Source organism: Lithobates pipiens, unplaced genomic scaffold (genome assembly GCF_037356315.1).
Source record: "Lithobates pipiens isolate NorthernLeopardFrog02 unplaced genomic scaffold, aLitPip1_a1.2 Scaffold_10, whole genome shotgun sequence".
In the NCBI taxonomy this organism is placed as follows: domain Eukaryota; kingdom Metazoa; phylum Chordata; class Amphibia; order Anura; family Ranidae; genus Lithobates; species Lithobates pipiens.
The window spans coordinates 212,053,274-212,076,733 of NW_027507686.1; the positions used below are offsets into that span (position 1 = coordinate 212,053,274).

General features: G+C 44.3%; 1 protein-coding gene across 3 annotated transcripts in view; it reads left to right on the top strand.

Annotated features, from left to right (window-relative positions):
* Positions 1-23,460, top strand: part of SPON1 (spondin 1) — a 686,200-nt gene that overhangs the window by 198,993 nt on the left and 463,747 nt on the right. For all 3 annotated transcript variants that reach the window (XM_077460912.1, XM_077460913.1, XM_077460911.1), the window contains exon 4: positions 21,239-21,312. In XM_077460912.1, coding sequence (XP_077317038.1) covers positions 21,239-21,312 — 74 coding nt within the window. The remainder of the gene's footprint in view (positions 1-21,238; positions 21,313-23,460) is intronic.

The window sequence follows — 23,460 nt, forward strand, 5'->3', positions numbered from 1 at the left end:
TCCTGTGCCAGAGAATTTGTTGGAAGTTATCACGCTGATAACAGAGGAACGGAGCAGCAGAAAGACACGGGACTTAGGGCTTTGGAGTGAAATAAGTAAACACTACAGATATATGTGCCCAGGTCAGATTTACATCCACTTTAAGAATATATGCCTGAATATTATTTTTTTGGTCACTTTAACTCTTCTCTACTTCTGTTAAACATGTATTTATTGAACAGTAAAAGAGCAGAAGCAGATTAATGAGTTATGGGGAGAGCATACTCTACTGCTCTCCCCATGTCTGCAGGTTCCTTGTCAACACATGTTTATGCAACACATTTGATTGGCTCCTAGTACATCCCTTCCTGTCCTAGTTGGACTGCTGCTGTAGATTACAAGAGACCAAATCTAATCAAATTCGGGTAGCTACCCCATGTCAATTTAGGAATGAACTGATTTCATTGATGCTTTTCTGCCTGGAGTTAAGCTGTAGAGTCAGGTTAATTTTTGGGTTAAGTTGTTAAATAGGAACTGAACTCTGGAAGCTGAGGCCATAAAAGTCAAAGACTAAAGAACTAGTCATTGGTATTGCCTGTGGTCTCCCTGCATCTGATCTTTCCCCCCATTACTGACATGCCATAGTGTTGTGCACTGTGTCTCTGTTTGGAGGGGGCTGTCTTGGTATAGGCAAGGAGCCAATGGCTGCTCTTCTATCAATCTATCCAATCAAGAGCCAGGAGTCCATGGAGAGAGGGACAGGATGTCCCCGCCGAGGAGATGAACGGGCTCAGGTAAGTAAAATGGGGGGGCTGGTGACTGGCAGGTGTTTTTTCACCTTAATGCAAAGGTGAAAAACCACGAGGGTTTACAACCCCTTTAAGGGCTACATTTTGGGGAGATTTGTGTTTAGAGAACACTTTTTATAGTTTGTGGTTTTGTTTAAGTTATAGTTCAAGTTTTATAGCTTAAAGTGGAAGTCCTGCTGAAACTAAAATCCCTGCATCTATAGCCACCAACATTCTCACACTATCCTATCTAGCCCTGAAAAGAAAAAAATCAGTATACATACCTTTTCTGCAGGTGATCTGACCCGAACTCCAGCGGTGGAAGCTCTGATCCCATGCTGAGCAGTCAGCCACAGCTGTGTAGGCGGGTGCAGGGAACACATCCGTCAATGGAAACCCAATAGTAAGTTTGTGGGTGACATCACTTCCCATTCATTTTACAGCCCTTGTCGGTCGTGTCCTCTGCAGAGTTTCCGCCACTGGAGATCAGGTCAGATCACCTTAAGAAAGGTGTGTATACTGATTTTTTTTTTCAGGGCTAGGTAGGCTGGTGTTAGAATGTTGGTGGCTATAGATGTGGGAAAATTATATTTGGTCTGGCCTTCCACTTTAAGTTGAAAATTTGTGTTAGCATACAGCTTACAGGACACTTTAGAAATTGAGAACTATACTTCATCTGAGCAGCACAAACCAAAAATGCTATTTAAAGTGTTTGTAAAGTATACATTTTTTTCTATAAAAATAACAAACATGTTGTACTTACCTGATTGGTTGCAGTGGATTTGCACAAGAGCAGCCCAGATCCTCCTCTTCTCGGTTGCCTCTTCAATGCTCCTGGCCCCTCACTCCTGTTGAGTGCCCCCATAGCAAGCAGCACCGAGCCGAGCTGCAACTCTGTGTGCTCATTCAGACACAGAGCTGCAGTTAGGCTCCACCCCTCCCTCTCCTGATTAGCTAACTGACTTTGACAGCAGCGGGAGCCAATGGTGCTGCTGCTGTGTCTCAGCCAATCAGGAGGGAGAATCCCAGATGATTGAGACATTTGTGGACATCGCTAGACAGAGATAGGGCTCAGGTAAGTATTAGGAGGTGCTGGGAGGCTGCTGCACACAGAAGGCTTTTTTTCTTTATGCATAGAATGCATTAAAATAAAATAAACTTCTGACTTTACAACCTCTTTATTTCATGTTTAATATTCAAAGCAAACTCACCCATCCATCCATCCATGTATTAACGCTTTATTTTGTTGAGAAATCACTTTGAAAAACACCCTCTATCATTTCTGGCTGTGGCCATCTTGTGTAAGGGCAGATTATAGTAACAGTAGCATTTACTTCCTGGCATCCATCTGCCCAGGCATGCAAGAAGGAGAGGGTGTGCTTAGCTGAGAAAGCCCCCCACTGAAGACTTTTGAGATGTATGACATAGTTTGCCTAGGCCTTGAAAAAAGGAAGTATTTAAGAAATGTTAAAAAAGTTGAAAACAAGAAAATATGATCTACTTTCTTATCTGTTTACTAATGCTAGCAGAATATGGATAAAAAATAGTCAATGTTGATTAAGAGAGTTAAGTTTTGCTTTGAGGATAGTAGGTATACTGCAGGATTTACCAGAGCTAAATTTTTACATGTTGAAAGATACCTACATGGATCTATGTGGTCATAGAGCTTCTGTACCGGTCACTGCACATGTTCTACCGTCATATTAAGGTGAGTTGGAAGGCACACCATGGTGGGCTCTGGTGATTTGGTAATATGGGTACTAATGGGAATATTTCATTTTGTCATTGTCTGTCCTGTTAACAATGGCATATGTGTAATCTGTTCTTTTTTTTTCTTTTGTTAGAAGAATAGAGGATTGGTGTTTTGCCACTTTATTTTCCCTAAGGCAAAGAATAGACGTTTCATATCAGCAGTTACACAAATGACACATAACCTCTCTCTCCTCCGTTTGCTCTCTGCCGATGAAAGGCTTTAAATCAAACAGAATGTCCTCTTTCATCTTCTGAAAGGAGTTGCCTAATGCCACCTGTATAGGGATCACAGCTGAAAAATTTAAAGAGAGAATAAATATGAGCGGAAAGCTAAAGAAAGAGCAGCACAAATTGGAAACAGCAATCGTCCCTGGTCGAAGAGCAATTGAAATGTTCTATAAAGCATGAACAACTTTTACTGGGAGGTATCAAGCTGGTAATTTTGGCATCACAGTTCAAAGGTTCTTATTTTTCTGGAAGGCTTTGCTGTAATATTTTACAACATTTTCAATAAATTCTCATCCTAGGAGCATGACTGTTAGGGTTAATGTGAGGAGGCTATTATTTAATGCCGTCTACACTTATAAATAGAATCTACTTGTGTATAATGTAAAATAAATCTATCTATCTATCTATCTATCTATCTATCTATCTATCTATCTATCTATCTATCTATCTAATCTCTGGTCTCTCTGTCTACTGAAGTGAGAAACATACAGTATGTCCCCTACAAGTGTTTCTGAATTTGCCTTTGGTTGCCTTGTCTTTGGTTGGTAATCTTTCCCAGATCTCTGATATATGTCCTTTCAGTAAGGCACTGTCCCTTAGTGAAATCCTTTTTGGAAACTTTTTTTATGTAAAAAAGGTTTTGTCATAATTCATAATTCAAGTCATAATTCAATATTCAGAAACAAAATAAAGTAAGGTTGCATTGCACAGAACAATATTTTTTTTAGCATAGAGCCATAGTCTAGAGATGCCTTGCTCACTGTCCACCAACTCAACCAAAGGTAAATATGGCAAATGTGAACTGACTGATATGTTAGGTCTCCGAAATTTCCATTCAGCCATATTACAGTATGGAGCGTTTAGATCTAAAAACCAAAAGTAAATCATTGGCTATTCTTAATTTCTAAAGAGTCCCATACCCTTAAGTTGTGACCAACCCAAAAAATAATGCTTTAACTCTCAATAAATTAACAATTTGCCTTTGATTTATTCCTTTTCCCTATATATTAGGAAGAATAAAGCAATCTTGTATCTCACTACATAGGTGCAGAGATTCTGGTGAATGTTGTAACATAAATGAGAGAGACATTTTTCATGTTTTTTTTCACCCCTAGTGGAATTGAAGCCCAATTTCTACAAAATGTTGTGAACTCACAAGTGCTAATTTCTTTGTGAAATCACATTTGTAATATAAGTACCCAGAATTAAACTACATCTATGATTATACTACTTCTACAGATCACAGCACATCTCACTAAGGCAAAACCATCCTACCCTTACATGTATATTACAAATGTGATTTCACAAAGAAATTAGTACTTGAGAGTTCACAACATTTTGTAGAAATTGGGCTTCAATTTCACCAGGGGTGAGAAAAACTATGAAAAATGTCTCTCTCATTTTAAAACTCAAAGCCACATCCACTGTCGGATTTAGAAGGGGGCTAAAGGGGAAATTGCCCCAGACACTTTGACAGAATGGGCCCTCCTTTGTACAAAAATAATTATAATAAATAATATAATTATAATAATTAATACATAATAAACAATTGAAAAAAACAAAATGATAAAAAATAATAATACGTATAATAATTAAAAATGACTTTCTTTTATTAAATGTATCAATGGGAAGTCATATTTTTCCAGCACTCCTCTGTAAACATTTTTCCTCTACACTGTTTTTAAAAATTACTTTTGGAAGCTCAAGCATAGTTTGAGCGCTTACGCTCTTAAGGAAGGTGGCTTATGACTGCGTGTGTGTACTCATGACCTCAGAATGACATTGTGTCATGCATTTTAAAAATGTGACATTCACTGAGAATATAAACCAACTCTGTTTATGAGGGGCCCCCTGAACCTGAAGTACCCTGGGCCCTCCAAGGTCTAAACTTGGCCCTGACCACATCATTGTTTTTAATGGCTTTGCTGATATAAAACCCTGCTACTAAATGTATCAACACAGCCATGTGATCATCATGCTAGCATTATTACGGTGAAAGTTTAAAATTGGTTACAAACAAAGGGTTAAGGGATTTCATTCAAGTTAGGGTTAGCCTTAAGGTTAGTGCTAGAATTGCGCTTACCTTTAGGGTTAATGCTAGGATTTCCATTAGGGTTAGTGCTAAAGCTAAGGTTACCTTGAGTGTGTGTTTTCCTATATTTAATAGCTTTGGGGAAGGTGCCATGCCATGAGTTGACATGCATTGCCATTCCCATTAAAGCCCCTCTAATGTACATTAAAGGATCAAAAACTGCACCTTAACCTTTTATGGGCAACATACCACACAGATATGAGCTAGCACTATTAAAACTATGGCAAACCTGTGTACATGCATTAAAACGCATAGGTGTAAATAGAGCCTTAGGGGTTAGCGTTAAACTAATGTGGTATTAATGGTTTTTGCCCAAAAAAATACTTTTGGCCAAAGAAACGTGGTTTTGCTTTTCCCGTTGACCTGTAGATTACCACATTATGTCAGATTTCAATGAAATTCCAAATATTGTGTCCCAGATTTTCTTATTATGTCCCTAATTAGTTATTCCTACTTTCTACCAAGGTACTACCTATTGTTGTACACCGAGAATGCTAGTGAAATCTTCCAAAGTTCTAAATAAGTGAAAAAAAAGAAAACACCTCATATTTCTTACAAAAAGAGGACCCTCACCTTGCCAACATCCAATTAGATAGGAAAGAAAAAGAGAAAATATATACCTAGTTTATCAAAAAAACATTTACAGGCGTTGTGCGATGAGGCAATCTTTAAATTTGTATAACAAACTTTATTCCAAAATTTTAAATTATGATCTTATAAAAACATTGTTGCACCCTCTACATTAAGTAGATCAATAAAATACCCTATCCCAAACATGGAGACCGTAATCCAGCCAAGCAGCATTTAGAAAAGTCCATCTAATAAAATGTGTGTGCGTGTGTAATAAAGGCATGGCTATTGGGGATCAAGTCCACAGTTCCTCCATGCTTGTAGGTCAACGTGTTTCACACAATTTACTTGCCCTCTCAGGACTGATTGGGTGGGTTCTGATAAAACATGAAAGTAGGAGTGAAGATTAAAAATCATGGGGGCAGACACAGGAGCCACCTCAGACATAGAGCGGGGGGACACCAGGTGGAAACCCAGATGTCCACTACTGCCAGAAGCATGACCAATAAAAACGATAGTATGAGGTAAGTAATTGTACCAGGACGCTCTACAAGAGTGCTAAACGGCGGTGGTACAGGGACCCTATGAGGGAGTAGAGTATAAACAGTATGCTATCTAGTACCAAATGCATGTATAGTGACAGAGTTTTCAAACAGAGACACAATTTCATAAAAAGGAGGTGAAGCATCCAAGCTCCTGGGTATTCCAGGTTCACAGTGTATCCAGAATATGAAGAGAGTATCTTAAACAGCCTCGGGGAAAAAACACCCTTATCAGAAACACAGCCCACATTTATACTTCAGGCTGAGACCAGCCATCCACCTACACAAAAGGACCGGGCCCTGTACAGAGCTTCCCACCGCAAAGCAGTGCTTCTAGTGGTAACGTCGGTTGGTCTGTCATATTTATTGCATTTTTTAACTGGCAGCCATGTTGTTGAATGGAAAGAGGGTTTCATTAACTCCATCTCACTCCATAGAGGTTGCATTCCTCTATATCAAAAGAAGCAACTTCAATAAAACTCGTTTCTTAAAAGTAGCTACACGCAAGTTGTAAGATAAATATCAAAAATGTATATTTGAAAATTTGATTAAATTTACTGAAATTCTTTTATTTCCCTGTCAAACAACTCATGCCATGTAATTGCAACATTTCAAAATTTTATGACCTGCTCACAAATATTTGAAAGGAAGGGTTTTTTTCCATTAACGCCATACATATGGAAATTAGGACATCAATTCTGAGGCAGCTAATTGTTGTTTCAGGGTGACATGTAAGAGTTTGCAGTAAAACATGAAAGTGTATTATTTTCTTCCATTTTGTGAAATGTCTATTAATAAATAATCTCGACTTCCTGGGCCGTTTTCAGAATGAAGTGAATGTGCCATTTAGATTCTGATTGCTGTATTAATAATTCTCTGTCATAAAAAAAAGTGGTAAATTATTTAGGAGACATTTGGAAGGTTAAGTAAAGGCCCATAAACATTAAAGAGTATTTTTATGGGCTGGATCTACTTTATCGTCTGAAATATAAAGTATTTTCCTTTTAACTAACATGTAAAAATATAACGGTGTTATCTTTTTAAGTGTTTACTGATTTTTAATGGGATGTCCTTTTTTGTTAACCACCTCTGCCGCTCTTTAAAAAAAAAAAGAGGAAGAACTACGACTTCCTTGCATGTTATCATAAAAGTGTCTACATTGGTTGGATTTGGATCCCTGATAGTCCTGTCATCCCACAGGCAAATTATTTTATTCTGTGGTTTCAGTACTGTAAGGTCTCATTAACATTTGCATTGGCGCTCCTAAGAATGATCTGCGGCGGATCGCTTTTCAGAGGGTGCTTGACAAGTGGTGAGGAGGTGTTATATTCTTCCTTACTCCCTACCTCCTTACTCTCTGTTTTAATCTTTTGATCTCGCACCACTGCACGCAACCACATGCATTGCGGGGTTGGTGGTTGTGGCATAGCCCCATTCACGGGAATGCACCAGCAAGGATAATTTTTTTCAGCGGCATGTGTATCCTCACATGTCACTGGATGGAGTGGTTGGGGGCAGTAAAAAATGCAGCTCATCTACATGCTTTTACAACCCCTCAACCACAAGTGTAAACTAAACCTTGAGGCTGGGTTCACACTAAACGTGGTGCCGCTGACTGCAGGGGGGACGCACTGTCCCATGTTCTCCATTTCAGGGATGAATCAGGCCTGAATTCTAACCTGAAAGTAAGTTAAGGATGCACAGAATCCGCGTGCAATGCGCTCCACAGCCGCTCAGGAGATATGTGAACCTTCTCCATTGAGAGCCGGTCACAATCTCCTGTAATGCGAATTGGATGCGCATCCAGTTTCTCACTAGTGTGAACTCAGCCTCAGCCTTATTCACGGGCTTCTGCTTGTATAAGAGAAATGGGAACAGCGACCTTTTACAAAGCATTTGCAGAACTTTAAGCAAGCTTTGTTAAAGCTTTCAAGGAATTTTTCAGCTCCAGGTTGGAAAAGATTTATACATTTTAACGGAAGTTCTGATCATCTATAAATGGGCTGCTAGCAGGCTTCACTAAGCTTTAGCACTGCTTGACACTTGTTGAAAGCCTGCTGAAGCTTGCTAGAAGTGTCAACACAGTCAACACTCCCATTAACATGTGGGTCCAACATCCCCAAAAAATGGAGCTAAAGAATGCTATAGAGGCTTTAATAAAGTTGCTTGAAGCTTGCTTGAAAAGTTTTGCAAATGAAAACTAGTGCACTGAACCACAATGGCCCCCAAATAACCTGTTGGCTGGTGTTCTTTTCAACCTATAGATGTGAGTTTGTGTTAAAGTAGTTGTAAATAGTGATGGCCGAACGGTTCGCCCGGCGGTCGTTTCGCGGCGAATTTCCGACTTTCGCCGTCCGCGGGTTCGAACGCCTTTTTCCGTCGTTCGCCCCGGCGGACTTACGTGTTTAATGTATACAAGAACTTTAACCTTTCGTGACACGTTTATCATGTGTTACAGGACAACCAATTGAGACATGACAGCTCATGGACACTTGGACATTCCCCCTAACCTATAAATACACCCGATCCGGTGGCCATTTTACATTCTTTCTTCTGTCACTGTAGGGAAAGGATCCTGTGTGGAGTAGGGACAGAGAAAACGCTAGCTATTTGGTACACAAAAGTTCTTTTCAGGACTGGTATAGGTGTTAGGTCAGCAGCCTGAGTTTCTTTTGTCAGTTTAGATAAAGGGACAGAGCGCTGTATGCTGCTATTTTAGGGACAGCTCAGCCAGATTAGTCTTTCTTCATCATCATCATCATCATCATCATTAGCTGTTACTATCAGGTCCACAAAAGAGCTGTTCCAGCTAATCGTTCCAGCCTACTCTTTTTTGCCAATTTGTATAGGGACAGGCAGGAAGCAGTGTGTCAGGCAGTGAGGATAATTTTAAAGACTTGCTGTTACTATTAGTTCCACAAAGGTTCTTTTCAGGACTGGTATCAGTGGTACGGTAATAGGCTTGTACACGTATAATATTCTTTCTTCCAAATATAGAAAGAATATTATACTTGACTGCTGCCCTTCTGCTGCAGTCTGCTAATCATTCACAACTCACTTGTTCCACAAAGCTCTTTATCAGGACTGGTAACTTGGTCTGTCTAGGGTGCTACGGTACATAGGCTTGGGTGCGGTACAGTCTGCTGTTCTGTAAGGACCGCTATCGGTCCACAATACATAGGGTTGCCGTGCACTACTGCTGACCGCTGCCCTATACTGCAGCAGTCCTTCAGCGGTATAGGGACTGACGCACAGTCTGCTAAACACTAATACACAACCTGCTTGGTCCACAAAAGTTCTTATAAGGACTGGTAACTTGGTATAGGGTGCTACGGTACATAGGCCTGAGTGCAGTACAGTCTGCTGTTCTGTAAGGACCGCTATCGGTCCACAATACATAGGGTTGCCGTGCACTACTGCTGACCGCTGCCCTATACTGCAGCAGTCCTTCATTGGTATAGGGACTGACGTACAGTCTGCTAATCACTAACACACAACCTGCTTGGTCCACAAAAGTTCTTATAAGGACTGGTAACTTGGTATAGGGTGCTACGGTACATAGGCCTGAGTGCAGTACAGTCTGCTGTTCTGTAAGGACCGCTATCGGTCCACAATACATAGGGTTGCCGTGCACTACTGCTGACCGCTGCCCTATACTGCAGCAGTCCTTCATTGGTATAGGGACTGACGTACAGTCTGCTAATCACTAACACACAACCTGCTTGGTCCACAAAAGTTCTTATAAGGACTGGTAACTTGGTATAGGGTGCTACGGTACATAGGCCTGAGTGCGTTACAGTCTGCTGTTCTGTAAGGACCGCTATCGGTCCACAATACATAGGGTTGCCGTGCACTACTGCTGACCGCTGCCCTATACTGCAGCAGTCCTTCAGCGGTATAGGGACTGACGCACAGTCTGCTAAACACTAACACACAACCTGCTTGGTCCACAAAAGTTTTTATAAGGACTGGTAACTTGGTATAGGGTGCTACGGTACATAGGCCTGAGTGCAGTACAGTCTGCTGTTCTGTAAGGACCGCTATCGGTCCACAATACATAGGGTTGCCGTGCACTACTGCTGACCGCTGCCCTATACTGCAGCAGTCCTTCATTGGTATAGGGACTGACGTACAGTCTGCTAATCACTAACACACAACCTGCTTGGTCCACAAAAGTTCTTATAAGGACTGGTAACTTGGTATAGGGTGCTACGGTACATAGGCCTGAGTGCGTTACAGTCTGCTGTTCTGTAAGGACCGCTATCGGTCCACAATACATAGGGTTGCCGTGCACTACTGCTGACCGCTGCCCTATACTGCAGCAGTCCTTCATTGGTATAGGGACTGACGTACAGTCTGCTAATCACTAACACACAACCTGCTTGGTCCACAAAAGTTCTTATAAGGACTGGTAACTTGGTATAGGGTGCTACGGTACATAGGCCTGAGTGCGTTACAGTCTGCTGTTCTGTAAGGACCGCTATCGGTCCACAATACATAGGGTTGCCGTGCACTACTGCTGACCGCTGCCCTATACTGCAGCAGTCCTTCATTGGTATAGGGACTGACGTACAGTCTGCTAATCACTAACACACAACCTGCTTGGTCCACAAAAGTTCTTATAAGGACTGGTAACTTGGTATAGGGTGCTACGGTACATAGGCCTGAGTGCGTTACAGTCTGCTGTTCTGTAAGGACCGCTATCGGTCCACAATACATAGGGTTGCCGTGCACTACTGCTGACCGCTGCCCTATACTGCAGCAGTCCTTCAGCGGTATAGGGACTGACGCACAGTCTGCTAAACACTAACACACAACCTGCTTGGTCCACAAAAGTTTTTATAAGGACTGGTAACTTGGTATAGGGTGCTACGGTACATAGGCCTGAGTGCGTTACAGTCTGCTGTTCTGTAAGGACCGCTATCGGTCCACAATACATAGGGTTGCCGTGCACTACTGCTGACCGCTGCCCTATACTGCAGCAGTCCTTCATTGGTATAGGGACTGACGTACAGTCTGCTAATCACTAACACACAACCTGCTTGGTCCACAAAAGTTCTTATAAGGACTGGTAACTTGGTATAGGGTGCTACGGTACATAGGCCTGAGTGCGTTACAGTCTGCTGTTCTGTAAGGACCGCTATCGGTCCACAATACATAGGGTTGCCGTGCACTACTGCTGACCGCTGCCCTATACTGCAGCAGTCCTTCAGCGGTATAGGGACTGACGCACAGTCTGCTAAACACTAACACACAACCTGCTTGGTCCACAAAAGTTTTTATAAGGACTGGTAACTTGGTATAGGGTGCTACGGTACATAGGCCTGAGTGCAGTACAGTCTGCTGTTCTGTAAGGACCGCTATCGGTCCACAATACATAGGGTTGCCGTGCACTACTGCTGACCGCTGCCCTATACTGCAGCAGTCCTTCATTGGTATAGGGACTGACGTACAGTCTGCTAATCACTAACACACAACCTGCTTGGTCCACAAAAGTTCTTATAAGGACTGGTAACTTGGTATAGGGTGCTACGGTACATAGGCCTGAGTGCGTTACAGTCTGCTGTTCTGTAAGGACCGCTATCGGTCCACAATACATAGGGTTGCCGTGCACTACTGCTGACCGCTGCCCTATACTGCAGCAGTCCTTCATTGGTATAGGGACTGACGTACAGTCTGCTAATCACTAACACACAACCTGCTTGGTCCACAAAAGTTCTTATAAGGACTGGTAACTTGGTATAGGGTGCTACGGTACATAGGCCTGAGTGCGTTACAGTCTGCTGTTCTGTAAGGACCGCTATCGGTCCACAATACATAGGGTTGCCGTGCACTACTGCTGACCGCTGCCCTATACTGCAGCAGTCCTTCATTGGTATAGGGACTGACGTACAGTCTGCTAATCACTAACACACAACCTGCTTGTTCCACAAAAGTTCTTATAAGGACTGGTAACTTGGTATAGGGTGCTACGGTACATAGGCTTGAGTGCGGTACAGTCTGCTGTTCTGTAAGGACCGCTATCGGTCCACAATAGATAGGGTTGACGTGCACCACTGCTGACCGCTGCCCTATACTGCAGCAGTCCTTCAGCGGTATAGGGACTGACGTACAGTCTGCTAAACACTAATACACAACCTGCTTGGTCCACAAAAGTTCTTATAAGGACTGGTAACTTGGTATAGGGTGCTACGGTACATAGGCTTGAGTGCGGTACAGTCTGCTGTTCTGTAAGGACCGCTATCGGTCCACAATAGATAGGGTTGACGTGCACCACTGCTGACCGCTGCCCTATACTGAAGCAGTCCTTCAGCGGTATAGGGACTGACGTACAGTCTGCTAAACACTAATACACAACCTGCTTGGTCCACAAAAGTTCTTATAAGGACTGGTAACTTGGTATAGGGTGCTACGGTACATAGGCTTGAGTGCGGTACAGTCTGCTGTTCTGTAAGGACCGCTATCGGTCCACAATAGATAGGGTTGACGTGCACCACTGCTGACCGCTGCCCTATACTGCAGCAGTCCTTCAGCGGTATAGGGACTGACGTACAGTCTGCTAAACACTAATACACAACCTGCTTGGTCCACAAAAGTTCTTATAAGGACTGGTAACTTGGTATAGGGTGCTACGGTACATAGGCTTGAGTGCGGTACAGTCTGCTGTTCTGTAAGGACCGCTATCGGTCCACAATAGATAGGGTTGACGTGCACCACTGCTGACCGCTCACCTATACTGCAGCAGTCCTTCAGCGGTATAGGGACTGACGTACAGTCTGCTAATCACTAACACACAACCTGCTTGTTCCACAAAAGTTCTTATAAGGACTGGTAACTTGGTATAGGGTGCTACGGTACATAGGCTTGAGTGCGGTACAGTCTGCTGTTCTGTAAGGACCGCTATCGGTCCACAATAGATAGGGTTGACGTGCACCACTGCTGACCGCTGCCCTATACTGCAGCAGTCCTTCAGCGGTATAGGGACTGACGTACAGTCTGCTAAACACTAATACACAACCTGCTTGGTCCACAAAAGTTCTTATAAGGACTGGTAACTTGGTATAGGGTGCTACGGTACATAGGCTTGAGTGCGGTACAGTCTGCTGTTCTGTAAGGACCGCTATCGGTCCACAATAGATAGGGTTGACGTGCACCACTGCTGACCGCTGCCCTATACTGCAGCAGTCCTTCAGCGGTATAGGGACTGACGTACAGTCTGCTAAACACTAATACACAACCTGCTTGGTCCACAAAAGTTCTTATAAGGACTGGTAACTTGGTATAGGGTGCTACGGTACATAGGCTTGAGTGCGGTACAGTCTGCTGTTCTGTAAGGACCGCTATCGGTCCACAATAGATAGGGTTGACGTGCACCACTGCTGACCGCTCACCTATACTGCAGCAGTCCTTCAGCGGTATAGGGACTAAGAGTTTTGTCACAGGGTCATTTAAAAAATGACATGCAGAGGAAGAGGCAGGCCCTTCCGCAGGGGTGGTAGGGGTAGGGCAGGAGCAACAGGCTTGAGCCAAAGTGGGAAGTTGCAGAAGGTGCGTTCAATTACTTTAAAGGATGCACCAGACTTGGTTGAGTGGCTCGCTCAGCCTTACTCTTCTGCACCCTCCTCATCCTCTCGATCTGCACCCTCTTCTTCACTCTCTGCTATGTGCACCCCCAAAGACACTACCACCAACAACACGACCACCACCACCACCACCACATACCTTCCGCTTGAGTCACTGGAATTATTTTCCGATCCATATCAAGAGGACATTTCTGATGCGCAGCCACTCTTGGTATTGGATCAGGAAGAGGAGGTAGCAACAAGCGCTACTCAGCAGTCTGACGCCAGTACCCAGATCAGCCCAAGGAGGAGGTTGGTCCCCGGTGTTGCTGCCTACTCTACTTATAGCGGTGGGGAAGGTGACGTTGATGATGACGTGTCTAGTGATGTCACGTGGGTGCCCACAAGAGAGGAAGAGGAGGGGAGTTCAGAGGGAGATATGGACCAGCAGATAGGGAGGAGAAGCAGCAATGACTTACATTGCACAGCAGGGACAAAGCAGACTGCAAATGTATCAGGAGCGAGTCATCGACCATGTACGGTCACATCTGGCGCTCCCAGGACACCGGCACATGGCTCCGCAGTGTGGGCTTTTTTTAACGTGTCCGCTGCTGACAATAGCGTTGCCATCTGCAATCTTTGCAGTCAACGCGTTAGTCGCGGTAAGCCCAATACTCACCTAGGGACGACCGCCTTAAGAAGGCACATGAGCAGCCATCACCGAGCCCAGTGGGAGCAACGGAACACACAAAGCCACACTGCAGGCTCTCACCGTCCAGCCTCGTCTTCTACTTCTCCTTCTCCTCTCTCCTCACAATTGTCCTCCACTCCACCTTCCATCACGCCAAGCTCACATTTTTCTGCAAAAAGGCAGGCTTCCGTGGGCCTAATGTTTGAGCGTAAAAAAATGATGACGCCGGATAACCCTCTTGCCCAACGGTTGGCGGCTGGCTTGTCAGAACTCATAGCCCGCCAACTACTGCCATATAAACTGGTGGACTCGGAGGCCTTTCGCAAATTTGTGGCCATTGGAACACCACAATGGAAGGTCCCAGGAAGGAAGTATTTCTCAGAGAAGGGCATCCCAGAGCTATATGGCCATGTTCAGCGGCAAGTGAATGTATCTCTGGCACACAGTGTCGGTGCCAAGATACATCTGACCACAGACACGTGGTCTAGCAAACACGGGCAGGGAAGGTATATCAGTTTTACTGCCCACTGGGTGAACCTTCTGACGGCCGTCAAGCATGTAACCCGTGGCACCCGTGTAGATTTGGTTTTACCGCCACGGATTGCATGCAGGCCTGACTCTTCTTCTCCTCCTCCTACTCCATCCTCCTCCCTCTCCTCCTCAGCTGCCTCCTCCTTTTCCGCTGCTAGCGTCTCTTCCACTGCACCGCCCAAGCTCCCCAGAACCTATTCCACATGCCAGGTGAGACGTTGCCATGCCGTGCTGCGTCTGTTGTGCCTGGAAGCAAAGAGCCACACTGGCCCGGCACTCCTTTCAGCTTTGCGTTCACAGGCAGATGAGTGGCTAACACCGCTCAATTTGACAGTTGGTAAAGTGGTGTGTGACAACGGTGCCAATCTGCTTAGCGCATTGAAACAGGGCAAAATCACGCACGTGCCGTGCATGGCACACGTCTTAAACTTGGTCGTGCAGCGATTCCTTGTCAAATACCCTGGGGTCCAGGACATCTTGCGGCAGGCAAGGAAAATCTCGGCCCATTTCAGAAGATCTTACACGGCCATGGCTCGCCTTGCTGACATTCAGCGGCGACACCATCTGCCGGTCAGACGTCTTATTTGCGATTGCCCGACGCGATGGAACTCAACCTTCTATATGCTTGATAGGCTGCTCCAGCAGAAACGTGCAGTTAACGTCTACCTGTATGAACTCTGCGAAAGAAACGGTTCTGGGGAGCTGGGTTTTTTTTCACCGCGCCAGTGGCTGCTCATGCGCGACACATGCAGACTTCTGCGGCCATTTGAGGAGATCACCAAACTGGTCAGTCGCAGCCATGGCGCCATCAGTGACATGGTACCTTATGCCTTCTTTCTGGAGCGTGCATTGCGTCGTGTCATTGATCAGGCTGTGGAGGAGCAGGAGCGGGAAGATGAGGAAGTCGCAATGCTGGATGAATTCCCAGGGGGGGCTACTCTATCTGAGACAAGTCAACAACAGGAGTCTGATGAGGAGTCAGAGGAGGATGGTGCCGGGGCGGATGAGCAGGAGCAAGAAGAGCATGCTTTAAACCTTTCTGGGATCCCTGTTGTGCGAGGATGGGGAGAGGAGAATGAAGAGGACGACATTATCCTGGATGATGAGCAGGAGCCAGGCCACCACACCGCTTCCACTTTAGTGCAAATGGGGGCCTTCATGCTCCAGTGTTTTAATAGGGACCCCCGTATAAAAAGCATGAGGGTCAAGGACCAGTACTGGGTGGCAACGTACTTAGACCCCCGGTACAAACACAAAATGGCGGAAATGTTACCGCCGTCGCAGAGGGCTGTCAGAATGCAGCACTTCCAGGCCTTGCTTCGAGAAATGCTGCATTCTGCTTTTGCGTGCGCTGGCAGAGGAGCAATTCCCACTCCCAGAGAAGGATTTGCGGGTACCAATCCAACAGCGCCTGCAAGAAGAGGCCGGTTTGAAGATGTGTTGGTGACTTCGGATATGAGGTCATTCTTTCAGCCGACCCATCGACAGGTGTCATCCGGATCCAGCATCAGGGAACGCCTAGACCGTCAGGTGTCCGACTACATTGGGTTAACGGCCGATGTGGACGCTCTGAGGAGTGATGAACCCCTAGACTACTGGGTGGGCAGGCTTGACCTCTGGCCAGAGCTTGCCCAATTTGCAATCGAACTGTTGGCTTGCCCCTCATCCAGTGTCCTGTCCGAAAGGACGTTCAGCGCAGCAGGGGGGATTGTGACCGATAAGCGTACTCGCCTAGCTCACCACAGTGTTAACTACCTCACATTTCTAAAAATGAATGAGGCATGGATCTCGGAGGAATTCAACACATGTGATCAGTAGACCATGTATATGTCTATAAACAATTTTTGGAATCAAGCACACAGACCTTCTTAATTCATTTGGCTCACTTCCCTGACCCAAAAAAGCACACCGTACTATATGCCCCTACCCTCCTCTTTGAAGAGGTTGAGCGGTGTCATATTTCTACTGGGGCTGCTTATTATGAGGGGTTCCCACCATCCCTGTGCTGTGCTGACTTCCTCCTGGGTGTTCTTATTATGAGGGGCTCCCACCATCCCTGTGCTGTGCTGACTTCCTCCTGGGGGTTCTTATTATGAGGGGATCACACCATCCCTGTGCTGTGCTGACTTCCTCCTGGGGCTGCTTACGGTGCTGCTGTCAGCGCTGTATGTCACGGAGCTGCTGTCAGCGCTGTATGTCACGGAGCTGCTGTCAGCGCTGTATGTCACGGAGCTGCTGTCAGCGCTGTATGTCACGGAGCTGCTGTCAGCGCTGTATGTCACGGAGCTGCTGTCAGCGCTGTATGTCACGGAGCTGCTGTCAGCGCTGTATGTCACGGAGCTGCTGTCAGCGCTGTATGTCACGGAGCTGCTGTCAGCGCTGTATGTCACGGAGCTGCTGTCAGCGCTGTATGTCACGGAGCTGCTGTCAGCGCTGTATGTCACGGTGCTGCTGTCAGCGCTGTATGTCACGGAGCTGCTGTCAGCGCTGTATGTCACGGAGCTGCTGTCAGTGCTGTATGTCACGGAGCTGCTGTCAGCGCTGTATGTCACGGAGCTGCTGTCAGCGCTGTATGTCACGGAGCTGCTGTCAGCGCTGTATGTCACGGTGCTGCTGTCAGCGCTGTATGTCACGGAGCTGCTGTCAGCGCTGTATGTCACGGAGCTGCTGTCAGCGCTGTATGTCACGGAGCTGCTGTCAGCGCTGTATGTCACGGAGCTGCTGTCAGCGCTGTATGTCACGGAGCTGCTGTCAGCGCTGTATGTCACGGTGCTGATGTCAGTGCTCTGTATTACGGTGCTGCTGTCAGTGCTCTGTATCTCCTGCACCCTCTTGTTTGCCTACCCTGGTCCCTGACCTTCCCTCTCCTCCATTGCCTTCATTAGCTCCATAGTCCTGAATTGTCAGAACAATTTCCCAAATAAAAAAAAAATGCTTGTAGTTATCGATCCCAAATTCACCTCATACATGTATTATGCTATTGTCCAGGTGGTGGGACTACGTGCTACCCCCTAATAATTACCCCGTGGCCGCAAATTCGACCTAAAGGTTTGCGAAATTCGCCTCCCATTGAAGTCAATGGAGCCCGCGGCGAACGGTCGTTTTCGCGAACGTTTGTGTCCGTTCGCGTTTCGCGTTCGCGAAACGTCCCGTCGGAAGTTCGTCCATCACTAGTTGTAAACCTCTGTAATTAAAAATGAACAAGCCATATCGTCATATAGTGTGTACTTGTCCCAGTCCATAGCACCTAGTGTGGAGTCTGTCTGCTCTCTTTTCTTTACTATATGCATGGGTCACTTTTGACAGTTTTTTCAGACACCAGGCAATCCATGGCGGCACCCCCCCCCCCCCCCCAACTTTCTCTAGCACTTAACCATAGCTCTCAACTGTCCCTGATTTTGAAGTACTGTCCCTGATTTGGAACAAAATCCCTCTGTCCCTCTTACCTGCTTTTTTCCCTCCTTTTATTCTGATCTATATGGTGCTTAACCTTTCATCCAATTTCTAAATTGCAGCATTTGTAAATATTAAAAGCCAATATAAAGGAATAGTAGCAGTAAAAAGCACTTGTGGGCCTAACCAATCATTTTTTTGTACCACTCTCCTTTAAGAGGGGCGTGGCAGGGGGTGTGTCCTATGCCTACAAACTTTTGCTGATATGTGTCCCTCGTTCACATCTCAGAAAGTTGGGAGGCATGACTTAACAGGTAATTGACATCCTCAGATGTGCATGTTTGCCATAGAGTCTGTGTAGAGGGGAGTGAGCCTATTTCCTTCACTCAGATGTCAGATTACACTCAGCTCCATGCTCTGTGTTTAGGGCTGCAGTTCAACAGGTACAGCTTATGTAAGAGAACTTGCTTCATCACTGTGTATCACCTAAGGCTAGTCACATCAGTTGTCTTATGTAAGGGTTCATTATCACTTTGAAATAGAACTTTATGCAAGAAATTATAATGGGCAAAAAGGAAGGGTTTTAATGCAGAAGAGACATGGTTTGTCTCTTTTGCATTAAAGCTACCTACCTGCCACATGTGCAGATCTTTGTTAAAATTCAGCAATGCTGAAGCCAACTACACTCCCCGCATGTACAGCAGTGACTTCTTATTGGCCCAGCCAATGAAAGTGGCCAGTAAGCAATACCTGGAAGCTGGACACTCGTAGATGTCCACAGCTTGCAGGGAGCGCCAGGAAGCCGCATCGCTGGAGGTGAGTATAGTTCCACTATAAGGAAGCACACACAATTTTGTGCTTCCTTAAAGTGCACCTTTTCTATGAAATGCAATGTCCACTCAAAAATGCAAGGCCTGCTTATTATGTAGCTCCCGTACCCCCAAATAGAAATGCAAATTAAAAAATGGTAAATGAATGGTGAATAAATGGTAAAAATGGCAAATGAATGGAACCCTAGTTTCTGGAGTGCTCATCAAGACTTTTTTGCAGAATCCTAGGAAAGCTGAGAATCAAAAATCTCCCCAGAATTTGCTCCATTCCAGTGTAGAATCCTCAGCTTTACTAAGAGCCCGGGAAAAGGCCCAATGATGTCATCTCTACCTGGGATAGAAGCTGGAGTAAAAGGCAGTTTTCTTTTTTCTCCTGATCTTTAGTTATGATATTTTATTATTGTACAGGGGTTTAGGGGCCATGCAATACATGCATGAGAATGCAAGGTCCAATTTAGCAAGCCGCAGTGCACAAAATTAAGCACTTGCGCTATTTTTGCCAACTCAGAGCACCACAGCATACAGTAAATATATATCTCTGTTTTGTGCTACACTAAAGAGCAGGTGTGTTTGTTTATACTATATATGGAGTGTCATTTAGAGTGAATTGCAATGAACCATCGTTCACTGTTATGGACACACAGAAGTAAGAAGTAATATGTAGTAATATCTAGTAATATGGACACACACTGTAATAAAAATAAATAAATAAATAAAATTCAGCAGCTACAAATACTGTAGCTTCTGAATTTTAATATAAGGACACTTATCTGTCCACGGATAGCTATGATGCCGACACCCCTAGCTGATTCTGAAAGGTCCTGCCATCTTCTGGGACCTCTGTTTGTCCCAGAAGGCAGAGCGGGGAAGAAGAAGGGGCTGGAAATATCTGTTGTTGGAACAAGTACCTGTCAAAACCAGGTACCCGCTCCCCCCCCCCCTCAAAAGCGTGCCAAATGTGGCAGTGGAGCAGGGGAAGGCACGAACAAGCAGCACTTCCCCTTTTGGGTGAAGCTCCACTTTAACTTAAAGAGACAAGGTCACCAACTACAAAAATGTTGATAAAAGCACTGAAAAATAAAGTATTTTAAAAGCTTTCTTGCAGTGTTTCTTTTCCATAAATAATTTTTATTCGCTTGCAATGTGCCTTTAAACTTGCTAGAGCATTGACTCCAGGTGAGTCAATTATGTAGCACAGCCTCCTCCATTCTTTAATGTAATTGCCCTATCCTCTTCTTGGAGTTTCTACTCTGTTTGCTGACCCAGCTACTCCACCCCACCCCTTACTTCCCTGCATAACCTTTTGTATAGCAGCTTGGGGAGTAAAGAGAAACACTATAGGGGTCACCTGACTGATAATTCTGAGTCTGCTTGGGCTACTGACATCCAATATGGTGGCACCCAGTAGTGGTCTCCTTGTTTTTTATGCTTACACAAGACAGGCTTTTACATATAAAGAATATAAAATACACTAAATGCACATAAGGATTATTTTTTTTTGGTCTGGCCAATGGATTTTTTTAGATTTGCTGTGCACTCCTATATTAATTTCACATTTGCTTGACACAGATAATTGTTTTTGGTAATGGCCCTGAGCAAAGAGTAAGACCTGGTCCTTCTGGGTTTGAAGAGCATGTTGTTCACTCCCATTCCCATCGGTATGCAGCACTGAGGGCATGAGCAGCCAATCACAAGGCACCAGCAAGTTTACAATTTTTTGTATCCCTGAATAAGCACAGAACACAACAGACTGCTTTAGTACTTGATTATAATTGATTCTGCACTTAGAGTTTTCTTTTAGTCACCCTGCAAAATGCCATAAATACCTGTTGAGCAAAGTCTAATGCAGCTTCCTGTGATGATGTGGCAACAATGCTGCACTGCTCCTGAATTCAGAGCAGCGTTGCCACTCTTGTCGTGTAGGTTGTGTCTGCTTGTCCTACTGTGGGATGAGAAAATGTTACAGGGGGCATGGCTATTAGCATTGTCACTGCTCATTCACAGGCCTGTAGCTTGTCATTCATCATATGGCCAGACCTAGTCCTGCCCACTGCTTTCTGGATTGACAACACTGCCGAAACCCTCCCAGTATGACCTGCAGTGTCTCGGAGGGAAAGAGGCTTTGGCTCAGTCAGTTATAGGAAGGGAAGTGTTTGTTTACTTTATAAGGCTTGTGTATCACATGGTAACTGGATTTGATATTTCTATGAACTGTCATACAGGTGTCTTTAGTTGTACTTTAATAATGCATTTTGTAATATTGGTTTATTTCTTTTATAGAGCAAGTATTGTGCAGAAGAAAATCATCTACTTCCAGGATGAGGGATCACTTACCAAAAGAATGTGTGAGCCAGGTAAGATTATCTTCATAGCCTTCAAGTCTAGCTTCAGTGAGCATGCATTATGAGTTATTGTAGTGGTTAATTTAAAGCGGCTCTGTCACTTTCCAAAAAGATCCAAAGAATGGTCTCTGCAATAGAAGACTGTGAATATATAGCTAAGTTCGGACTCTCCATACACTGGAGAGTTGAGTATTCACACTTCTATAGCATATCCATTGTTTGAATTTTGTGTGGGTATCGCCAGAATTACTTTAAAGCTGTTTTAAACCTAAACAATCACCCGAGGAGGAAAATGTCATCAAACTCATATACATTCTGACACCATCCAACATGGAGCTTACACAGGATAGTGGTGGTGGCCGTTGGGGCACAGGAAAGACACATGGTTCAGGAATGGTCTTTAAATAGACTGTCATTTTGCCCTAAATTGGCAAAGAGGGGGAGCCTATTTACCATGATGTAAACACATTTTGAACTATGAGGCTTTGCATTCTATTTAAAGTGAAAGACAAGTCAAAACCTAGCTAAGCTTAAATCTACTCCCACCCCCATTTAAGCCTATTCTAGCTACCTTGTGAAAAGAATGATGCCTATACTTACCTGTTCTGAAATTGCTCCAGTCCATTCACACTGGCTTCTAGTGCTGGCTTCATTGTAGAGGAGGGACAGCCGACAACTGATGCCCGATAGTAAGCATATGGGTGACATTATCGGCCACACTCTGCAGCCATTGTTGGTGATCTCTCCTCTACACTGAAGCTGGCACTGGAGAGATCGTGAGACCAGACTGGAGCAGCTTCAGAATAGGTAAGTATAGGCATCTTTCCTTTTGCAGCGTATATAGAATAGTATGATTTTTGGATGTTTTCCCTTGAAAATGGCTTTGACTATGACTTTCTAAAGTACCCAGGGGAAACACCCATAAAAATGTATATCATGAGCATACCCACATACACTCACGGTGCATGTGGAAGGGGCTCAGTGCCAGGATGAACAGTCTATAGAATGCAATTGCCTTTGTGTGCACACCTTTCAAAGCCCTAAACAAAGACTGTAAAGGGCTTAGTAGTAGTGTTTTACTATAGCTTTACACAAAAAGCACTGCTATTCAGTGTTAACCTTTTTAAAGGCAAGGAGTCAAAACATAACAATCCAACAACCACTTACAACAATAAGAAATATCTTATTAAATTGAATTAAAACTACGCGTAAAAAAAATAAATAAATGTTGTTTCCGCATTTTACAAAAACTTCTGGCAATATAAATCTAAAAGACTCGCCATGCCTCTTAAAAAAATACCTTGGGGTGTTTTCTCTCCAAAATGTGGTTATTTTGTGGGCGTTTCCACTGACCTGGTGCACCAAAGCCTCCAAAAATGTAATGGGTAGTCAGGAAATTATATGTGTATTTTATGCCCCTAGAAAGCATATCAAGGTGCATGTGGAAGGTGCTCCTTAGATTTTGAGATCCTTCGAGTTGCTAGGCTGTGAAAAAGTCTCACTCAGAAGCAGTAGCAAATTGTGTTTTGGGGTGTATTTTCAAGTATGCCTATGATGCGAAATATCTTATTTATTGACAACTTAGTGTACACAATGCATTTTCATTTTCTTTCCTGCATTTTCTAAAAACTTGTGGCAAAGATTACATTTTCAAAAGACTAACATTTTTCCGAAAATACCTTGGAGTGTTTATTTTTTTGTGGGTGTTTCCACTGTCCTGGTGCTCCAGGGCCTCCAAACATGTAATAGGTAGCCAGGACATTTGATGATTTATGCCCCTAGAATGCCTGAAGGTGCTCCTTGGATTTTGGGCCCCTCTATGCATCTAGGCAGTAAAAAAGTCTCACATATTTTGTATCTCCATACTAATAACCCAATTTTTTTTTTCAAAATGTTTAGTATTTTCCCATCTATATAGAAAAACATTAAAAACACAGTGGTGATTAAATACCACCAAATAAAACTCTGTCTCACAAAAAATTTATTAGGGTACAGTGTTGCATGACTGAGTAACTACCATTCAAATTGTGACAGCGCTGAGAGCTGAAAAAACACCTGGACTGGGAGAGGTTGAATGTTTCTGGACCTGAACTGGTTAAAGTTTTAATAGAAAGGGTATAAAATATGAATAATCTGTTAATCACTGCTTTATAATGTTTG